The sequence below is a fragment of the Sinocyclocheilus grahami genome, unplaced genomic scaffold (assembly GCF_001515645.1).
Source record: "Sinocyclocheilus grahami isolate Dianchi unplaced genomic scaffold, SAMN03320097.WGS_v1.1 scaffold71.1, whole genome shotgun sequence".
Taxonomy (NCBI): domain Eukaryota; kingdom Metazoa; phylum Chordata; class Actinopteri; order Cypriniformes; family Cyprinidae; genus Sinocyclocheilus; species Sinocyclocheilus grahami.
Genome location: NW_015505250.1, coordinates 508005 through 518185, shown reverse-complemented (window position 1 = coordinate 518185; position 10181 = coordinate 508005). Strand labels below are relative to the sequence as shown.

The 10181-nt window shown below is 36.7% G+C and overlaps 1 protein-coding gene across 2 annotated transcripts in view; it reads left to right on the top strand.

Moving 5' to 3' along the window:
• LOC107585492 (RNA polymerase-associated protein RTF1 homolog) overlaps positions 1-10181 on the top strand; it is an 18582-nt gene that overhangs the window by 6003 nt on the left and 2398 nt on the right. Inside the window, exons 3-14 of one of the 2 annotated variants that reach the window (XM_016272524.1) lie at positions 5038-5188; positions 5275-5479; positions 7191-7308; positions 7398-7509; positions 7666-7698; positions 7786-7927; positions 8539-8716; positions 8852-8934; positions 9016-9103; positions 9208-9315; positions 9432-9509; positions 9626-9747. In XM_016272524.1, the coding sequence (XP_016128010.1) occupies positions 5038-5188; positions 5275-5479; positions 7191-7308; positions 7398-7509; positions 7666-7698; positions 7786-7927; positions 8539-8716; positions 8852-8934; positions 9016-9103; positions 9208-9315; positions 9432-9509; positions 9626-9747 (1418 nt within the window). The remainder of the gene's footprint in view (positions 1-5037; positions 5189-5274; positions 5480-7190; positions 7309-7397; positions 7510-7665; positions 7699-7785; positions 7928-8538; positions 8717-8851; positions 8935-9015; positions 9104-9207; positions 9316-9431; positions 9510-9625; positions 9748-10181) is intronic. The other variant, XM_016272525.1, reaches the window with a different exon arrangement.

The window sequence follows — 10181 nt, the reverse complement described above, 5'->3', positions numbered from 1 at the left end:
GCATAATTAAGTGTGAAAATAACCGAAGGATATACAGTCAAACCAAAAATGATTCGGAGACCAGATATAATTTTTTATATTTTTTTACTAGTGGGTGTAGGACACTAGTTAATTTATGTAAGTGACGATAGCAAAATAAAGTAAACTGTGACATATTATACATACATACAGTGGACTACCAGTAAAACTGATACAAATTTGGGTCCAAAAATTATTCAGACCGACTCTGGGGAAAAAACTGAATTTGAGGTTTTCATGAAGCTGGGTGACAGCATGCCCAGGAGACTACAGGCTGTCATTAAGGCTAAGGGTCACCCGACAAAGTATTCATAGTTGTGTAAATACTGTCATACTAACAGCTGTCTGAATTGTTTTGGTTGATTGTAATCTATTACATACCTTTCTATCAAAATTATCTAACATTATCAAGATGAATTTGTTCTGACACAGTTTAACTCTGAGTTCTTGTCATATTTCATTACCATCTTCTAAACTATAGCGAATAAACTGTGATAATGTGAGAAATGTTGAAGGTGTCTGAATAAATTTTGGTTTGACTATCTATTTGATAAATGAAGTTAACCAACTAACATTATACATACCCTTTTGGTTTCTGTACCCAATATTAAAAAAATTTACAAATGCAATAAAAATATCGGTATCAGTACTCGGTATCGGCAAGTACCAAAAATAAAAGTATCGGTTTCGGGCGAGTACTGGAAAAAGTGGTATCGGTGCATCCCTATTCACAACTTAATCTCTCTTAAAATACCTTTTATAGGGTTATGATAATCAAAACAGTCCTGAGCTAGATCAAGCTTTGATCTCTGCAAACCAAACTTTAATGAAATATTTTTTCCCACTAATAAAAAGATTTTATCATTAGCTAGGTCCACACTGGAGAGCTGCTTTATAACAGAAAATTAAGTTGTAATTCTAACTGAAAGCGACACTGACTGGTTTTTCATGTTTAATACTGTAAAGCTGCTTGATTTAAGGCTATCTATTGCACAAAGTACTAAGTTATAAATAAACGTGACGTGACTGGACTTTACTGGAGTACTAAACTGCAGAGCTCGTGTAACATCCACATCGCTGTAATCAGATGCGTTCTTAACTGCTGCTGCTTTCACACTGCAGTCAGTTTTTGTTGTGTTTATTTTATTATTGAGAGGAAAGCGTGCAGCGTATATATACACATTCATGCAAATGCCGCTCAGCAGCTTCAGGTTTGGCTTAAAAATGTTTGAATTGTCTTGGTGATGGTGAGACTAGTCGGCTCTAATTAAGAGAGAAATTTAAGAACTTATTCTAAATGAAGGCACTTTACTGGATTATGTAATTTTCCGTGTCTGTTTTGGTGCGGCTGTGCATCATCACATTCCATGTGAAGACTTTAGTGCTTTTTAAAAATTCTTGGGAAATCATCGGCTAGCAGCTTCCCTTCCCACACAGACCTGATCCGCTGATACATAGGGTTGCCACCCATGCCTTAAAATACGGAATCGTCCCATATTTAAAGGTAAAATTATGTCCCGTATTTTACAAAGGCCAAGGATTTTGCAGGTTGGATAATACTAATAGCAATTATGATTAAATAAATGACATAAGAAGTATTAGAGAAGCTCATTCGCGCGTGATTGCATTTTGGCGTCTTTGTTTCCATAGCGATGGAGTCTCCAGAACACTCGCCGTTAAAGCCCTTTCACACGGAACGCATGCGGTAAACCTGCGTGCCTCACGTCCGCCCGGTCCGCCCTTTGAACACACAACTCTCCAAATGTAGGGCTGAATGGGAAAGGTATCAATGGGTCTGTCCAGTAACTAATGATGAAAGTGCAGTTTGCAGAGAAGCATTTCAGTTGCTCACGGAGGACTACTGGACTTAAAAATGAAAATTCTGTGATCGTTTACACACGCACAAGTTGTTCCAAACCTGTAATAATTTCTTTCTTCTGTTAAACATAAAAGAAGATACTTTGAAGAATGTGGGTAACCAAACAGTTTCTGGTCCTCAATGACTCTGATAGTATATATATATATTTTTTTACTATGGAAGTTACTGGGGACCAGCAGCTGTTTAGTTACCCACATTCTTCAAAGTAGTCTATCTTCTTTTGTGTTCAACAGAAGAAAGAACTTTATGCAGGTTTAGAACATCCTGAGTAGTACATTATGTCAGAATTTTCATTTTTGGGTGAACCATACCTTTAAAGTGACAGACACATCCATGCTTCTAAAGGTATCGGCCTATTGTTTTATTAAAATTTGATAGTCTGCTAAAGGGTTAGTTCACCCAAAAATGAAAATTAGCCCATAAATTACTCCCCCTCAAGTCATCCTAGGTGTATATGACTTTTTTCTTTCAGACGAATCCAGTTGGAGTTATATTAGAAGTTGTCTTTGATCTTTCAAGCTGTTTAATGGCAGTCAGCAGGTGTTGTATGCATCAGTCCAAAAGAAGTTAAATTTAAAAAAAACCTTTTTTTAAGTGTCTCACACGGCTCCGAGGGGTGAACAAAGGCCTCTTGTAGCGAATCGATGCGTTTTTGTTAGAAAAATATCCATATTCAAAATGTAATAATCACTTTAATGTAGCTTGCGCCAATAGTCTTACTTGGAAGCAGCTCGGGGAGGATGATGTATGAGGTCAGCGTTGCGCATACGCCACTCAGAAGTGACGAACGCGGAAGCGCAGGGGAGATAGCAAAGCAAAACAACGGTCACTTATTAGAAGTACTAAACAAGGATTTGTAAAGAAGAATGTCGGAGGATTTCGATATAAGCCAAGAGGAGACTTTAAGGAAAACTTTGCTTCCTTTGCTCCTGTTAGCAAACGTTGGTTTTCGCCAGACTCACCGGCGCATGCGCAACGCTGAACTCGTACGTCATCAGCCCGGAGCTGCTTCTGTGTACAACTGTTGGCGCAAGCTATTGGTGTCCCTTATTTTGCCTCACTGAATGTGGCAACCCTACTCATACATATTTGAGAAGCCAGACAGTTCGCACCCTGGACGCGTGTTTCTGGACATATCTATCATAAATGTCAACACTTCTGTCATCTCTCGATGATATTTCATCTCATTCACTCACATATGCTCCTGTCGTCATCATCTTAAAATCTATAAATATGCACTGTATTATAAAACCCATTAGTAGTAGTATATATTGTTGGTCTTGCACATTTCATAGTCGCTCTGCTTACTGTATATTAATGCAAAGATTGTGAATAATGTATATTGTGTACAATGTGGTCTTGGAAATAAATTATTTCTTAGTTTCATAATTTTAATGGGTCAAGATTAGTTTGAATGCGGGATATAATGTTGTTAGATGAATACATGCTATAGGCGAATTATTTCAAGCATACTAAACTCACGAGAATATTATGTAGTCCCGACAGAATAGAACGGTGAAACCAAGACATCATTATATGGATATAAATAAAAAAAGTCTAGAACTGGATCATTATTGCAGTGATCAACATGTTTCTGGCATGTTGTATTTTTGGCAACAATTCTTTTAACCCTAACGAATGCAGTGCATTTTTTGTTTCTCAAACAACCATGTTGGAAGATGTACCCCATATTTTCCGTGTTCATTTTTTTGTTACATAATTTTTTGTTACCATAATCAAACCTAAAGTTGGTCTAAAGTAATTAAAAAATTAGTTAAAAAAAATATATATATTATATATAATTAAAAAACATTTTTTTTTTACTAATTTTATAATATATATCATTATTGTACATGTGTACTGGAAATTTAAAAAAATTTAGTATAAATTAGCATCATATGATGATACAATCAGGGTAATTATTGAATGAGTACGGATTTCTGTTAGTGACGTGACAGCTGGTGAGTTAAAATCACTCGCCGTTAAATTTGAACATGGTCTGAGTGACCGTATAAGCTACAAGCAAGTACAAATGAATTTCTTTGTAGATTATATAACAGCAACTTGGAAAACAGACAAAACAGAAAAGGTAAGAAGCAATATTTGAGAAAAGATCATACTAATGTAATAGCAGCAGACCCGGAGCGGAACTAACTTTACCCAGCAGTCACGTAATTTCAGATTCTTGTGAAATTGGCCTATTACCTTCACAGTTTTGCTGCATTAGTGACTGCAAGTGAACTGTCTGATCCAGTGATTTACCTGAAGACTGATGGTATTCCAGGATGTCTTCTAAATCATTAAATCAGCACCTTATCATCAGTGTGTCTGAAATTGCAGTGTGTCTTGAGTAGGTACTGCATTTGAATTTGATCTCCACAACCGTTAAAAAAAGTATGTTCTATATAGTATCTGTATGCTGGTTTTTGCATGCTATAATATATATTAGGGAAGTATTGAATTTAAGTATTTAAGTGTTGCCTGCTTGTTGCGTGCATGTTCCTGCTCATATTTTGAGTGGCTCATAGTACATATTATTCCAAAGAAAATAATGCTAACCAATAGCCAGATAGTTTTGGTACTGAATTAAGCTACTGTTGTTGCAAATCATACTAGTCTGGTAGTTAATGTAGTAATGTTATAAAGGTTACAGCAGTAATAGCAAGTTACGCTTTGTGATGGTTTTAAAAGAAGTGTTACAATTGAGATATGTCGATGTGCTTTTTCCACAACCTGAAGCTTGCTATTTTATTTTTCTCACTGAAGGCTATTTCATGTATAAGCCAGTATAATGAGAGAGAGCACATCTCCACTTTTTTTCTGAACTGAAAGTGAAATATAAGAGTATGCTGTAAGGTTGCAAAAAAGTTTCAGGGTTTAGTTTATTTAAATAGTAGTTCCTTTACTAATAAAGCAGGTCTTAATCATTTCAGTGGCAGAACATACAGTGACTCCTAGAAATCCAACAATACTGTATGCATTGAATCAGCTGTGGTCTTGTGTCTGACTGGGGGTGTAAAGTGTATGCTGTTGCTTATTTGAAATACATTTATCATGGGTCTGAAAGAAATCCTCAGTGTCCATGTGAAAAGGTGCTAGTAAATTAAATGTGTTATCGATATGTTCTGTTGATCTGTTAGTGGACTGTTGGAGGCACTAAAACCAAAAAGAAAGGGAAGCCTAGTAAAGGACCCGAAAAGAAGAACACCGCCAAGAAGAGAAAGGGCAAGGCAGCTTCTTCTGGCAGCTCAAATGGAGACAGTTCAGCAGAGAGTTCGGCTCCAGAGGAGGGTAAGGCAGCATTTGGATTCTGCAATGTTGTACAGCACTGGAACTGGAACTGAAATGTTGTTTCTCCCTGATTTTTGTTTCTTAAGGTGAGGTGTCAGACTCCGACAGTAACAGCTCATCCTCCAGCTCAGATTCTGACTCCTCGGAGGAGGAGGAGGTTTTCCGGGACGGTTATGGAGACGATCTAATGGGGGATGAGGAGGACAGGGCCCGTTTGGAGCAGATGACGGAAAAAGAACGAGAACAGGAGCTATTTAACCGTATAGAGAAGAGAGAAGTCCTCAAGAGGAGGTGAGAAGAATTTCAGAGCTCATATCTGAGCAACTAAGGTCTGAATTTGTCTTAGCATTTTCATATTTGCTAAAAAAGGCGGAACTGCGAAATTAGCCTAAATGACATGGTGTTTAGGAAAGGGTTATCGCAAAATAAAAAGAGCGCTAAATTATTGCAATATTCACAATGTTGTATTCTCTGTTATTTTATTATTATTTATTTACGATTAAATAGTATTTGTTAATATTTTGAATTAGCTTTTATTTTGTTTTTAACTTCGATTTTAATTTTAGCTTTGGTTTTAGTAATTGTTATGTGTGTTCTATTGTTTTATGTATTTTTATATAGCTGAAAATTATTTTTAATATTTTGTTTTATTTTACAATAATAACACTGGTTGTATTGTGCAGAAATAATTTCAATCTAGCTATGATTGAGGGCAGAATTAAAGGGTTCATATGATGCTGCTAAAAAGAATATTATTTTGTGTATTTGGTGTAATGAAATGTGTTTATGTGGTTTAAGGTTAAAAAAACACATTATTTTCCATATACTGTACATGATTGTTTCTCCTCTATGCCCCGCCTTTCTGAAACGCGTCGATTTTTACAAAGCTCATCGGTCTGAAAAGCGAGATGTGCTTTGATTGGCCAGCTATCCAGTGCGTTGTGATTGGCCGGATACCTCGAGCGTGTGACGGAAATGTTATGCCCCTTACCATATTGTGATGCCCTGTCCGGCCGGAGCGATGAGACAAAAACATTAAAACCCATTATAAACGAGGCATTTGTTGCATCCAGTGGGGACATAATTACGGATTATAATGACTTATACTGTCTTTTTACGCGTTGTGTTGCATCGCGCCACGTAAACATAAAACCATGTCTGCATTTGTGATCGAAGAAATGACAAACAACAAGTGCTACTCTACACTGCTCAAAACTCGCGTTTGAGTCGTCAGTGGCAAATTCTTTAAATATAAAAAACGTACTTGCAGTCTGTGAGTCAGAACAGCCGGCATTGTAGTCTACTCTACCAGGATCAGGAAACAGTCCTCCATAAAATTGACTGGACACATCTGAATATTTGGGTTGAACTGTTCTGGAACAGTGCTGTAAATACAACTTAACCACTGATTTCTAGTCGTGTCCTCTTTTGGAAGACCAAACAAAGTAGTTTCGCTTTTACAACGAAACAGCGTCACACACCGCAGCCTTGAGTGAGCCGCGTGCACAGCCAGTCTTGTACTCTTTTAGGTTAAAAAAACTGTCGTCCATAAAATGCATTGCACAAATTCGAACATCTGGGTTGTGCTTCTACTTCCGGAAGGCCAAATAAAGTGCTTTTGCTTTCGCACTGAAACACAGCGTCTCCCTGACATGGCTGCATCAACACGACTGCTGTTCCTGAAACCACGCCTTCTTTCTTTGCGTGCACATTTGGGCGGCATTATGCTAGTATTTCCACATAGTGACGTAGATATGTGGGGGCTTGTTAGAACGAGCCATTTTAGGTAGGCGTGGCTGACTTTTAACTTTTATAAAGAATATCTCTTTGGATTTGAGACTTTAGTCTTTGGAACTTTACAGATCTTCTTTATGCACCAAGAGCTTGTAACACTCCAAAGAGAAAGGAAAAATTGAAATCGCATCATATGAACCCTTTAAAATAAAAAGTTGTAAAGATACTATGCTTATCAATTAATGACCATTGCATTTCTCCCAATAAGGTTTGAAATCAAGCAAAAACTGAAGACTGCGAAGAAAAAGGAAAAGGAAGAAAAGAAGAAGAAACATGAGGAGGAGCAAGAGAAGCGAAAACTGTCTCAGGTCCCCGACACTCAGGTGGTAAGTAAACTGTGTAGCCAACAAGTCCTTCTTAAAATATAAATGCAAATATGGTCTGACACTTGTGTTTTCTTTGTCTGTTCATGCAGGTCATGTCCCATAACAAAGAGAGACGGATCAAGAGAGACGAGAAGCTTGACAAGAAGTCACAGGCCATGGAAGAGCTAAAAGCAGAAAGAGAGAAGAGGAAAAACAGAACTGGTAAGTTTTTAATTACTTTCTCGTTGTTAATCAAACAATATTGAATAACAAACTGGAAATGAAAATAAGAATTTATGATAACTGGATGACACTCACATGCAACATGATGCAACTACAATTTGGCATTCTAATGTTTGAAACATTTCTTGGGCATAGTTCCTACTGTTTCACCGTTCTTCAAAAAAAACAGTAAGCAGATTAAAGTGTAGTGTGCAAAAAATTAGTATTCCATAGCCAGTGTTGCCAGTGTCTGATTTATAACCTTTGACTTTTCAGCTGAGCTCCTTGCCAAAAGGCAACCACTAAAGACAAGTGAGGTCTACTCAGATGATGAAGAGGAGGAGGAAGATGACGATGACAAGTCTTCAGTAAAGAGTGACCGCAGCTCAAGGTCATCATCTTTTGATGAAGAGGAGGAGTAAGTATTAGATGACACGTTAACCTTCTTAGTATTAAGCAACAAATTGGATAACTAAAATTGTTGCATTATCAGTTTAAAAATTGAAAAATAATTGCATTGTAATTCAAAAATATGCTTTTAGAGATATACACTACCATTCAAAACTTTAATGTTTTCAAACAGTAATATTGTGAACTGTTATTGTAATTTAAAATGCAATTTATTCCTGTGATAGCAAAGCAACATTTTCAGCTTGTTGTTATCAATGTTAAATAAATGTTTATTTTTGAAAACCATGATACATTTTCTTTCCAGGAAAGAGCAGCATTTATTTGAAAGTCTTATTTAACATTACAAATATAGTTTAATGCATCAATGCTGAATGAAGATTTTCACTTCTTTAAGAAGAAAACAGACACCAAACTTTTTGGTAGTGTGTGTATATATATATTATGTCCTCATTTGTAAGTCACTTTGGATAAAAGCGTCCGCTAAATGACTAAATGTAATTATGAAAATGTATTTGTTTTTATACTTACAGATTCATAAATATTTTTTTAGAAAAATATTTATGACAGGTCTATCCCTCTGTAACAAGCATGTTTATCAAGTATGTATCTGTATTTCAGTAAAGAAGAGGCTCCGCCCAAGTCCCAGCCTGTGTCATTACCAGATGAACTGAATCGGATCCGGCTGTCCCGGCACAAGCTAGAGCGCTGGTGTCACATGCCATTCTTTGCTAAAACTGTTACTGGTTGTTTTGTTCGAATTGGCATTGGGAACAGTAGCAGCAAGCCTGTTTATCGGGTCAGTGAAAAATGTATCTTCCTTTTAGTGTTATAAACATCTTTCAGCAATTGCAACCTGAAAGCACACATTTTAAGATATAAGGTGCAATATACTGAGTTTTAGATGGACAATTTCTGAAATGAAATCCTGTAGGTGGCTGAAATCATTGATGTGGTAGAGACAGCTAAAGTTTATCAGTTGGGGTCCACACGAACAAATAAAGGCCTTCAGCTCCGGTACGTTTGCACAGGAAATCTGATTATATATGCATTTATTTCTTTGCCTTCCACCAATTATATAATGTGTCATGTTTGCAGACATGGAAATGACACACGAGTCTTCAGACTTGAGTTTGTGTCCAATCAGGAGTTCACTGAAGGCGAATTCATGAAATGGAAAGTGGCAGTAAGTGAAATTTAGTTGCATTTTAGGTTAATCGTAGAACTGCAGTCAACCTGTACCATTATGGGATGTGCATGACCAGTAGTAACCTTGTTGCTGCCACATAGATGATGTCAGCCGGAATGCAGCTTCCTACTCTGGATGAGATCGGCAAAAAAGAGCAGTCCATCAAGGAGGCGGTCAACTACAAATTCAATGACAAAGACATTGAGGATGTACGTCCCACTGATGTCGTTTCCTATTGTCTTTAACACAGGATATTCTGATGGTTGTCAGTTGTATCAATGTATAACAATGTGGTTATTTTTTTATTTTCTTTTTATTAATACAGATTGTCAAAGAAAAAGACAGATTCCGAAAGGCTCCACCAAACTATGCCATGAAGAAAACGCAACTTCTCAAAGAGAAGGTTGTAATTTTTCAGATATATCACAAGTAGATATGCCCTTAGTTGGTGTATGATTCTGTTTAGGTGCATACTTGTGATCCCATGCTAATCTTGCGTAACTTGCATCTTGTGTACAGGCCATGGCTGAGGAGAGTGGTGATGGAGAGAAGGTGAAAGTACTGCAAGATCAGTTGAATGAGCTGGAGGAGAGGGCAGAAGCGCTTGACCGACAGAGAACCAAAAATATCTCTGCCATCAGGTCAGAAACACACACACACTACTATGACTCTTGCTCTCTACGCAACTACTCAATAGTTTGTGGTCAATAGTTTTAAATTCCTTTTTTTATTAATACATTTTAAAGTGTAATTTATTTCTGTGATGCAAAGCTGAATTTGAAGCAGCCATTACTCCAGTCTTTAGTGCCACATGATCCTTCAGAAAGCATTCTAATGTGATGATTTGGTGCTCAAGATTTTCTTATTATTATCAATGTTGAAATCAATTAATGTTAGTATTAACTGTATTAACTAGCATTGCTATTTTAGGGAAAAATGTGATTGTTTTCTTTGATGAATAGAAAGCATTTATTTGAAATGGGAATCTTTTGTAACATTCTAATTGTATTTACTGTTACTTTTTATCAATTTGGTGTGGCCTTCCAGAATAAAAGGAATCATATATATATATATA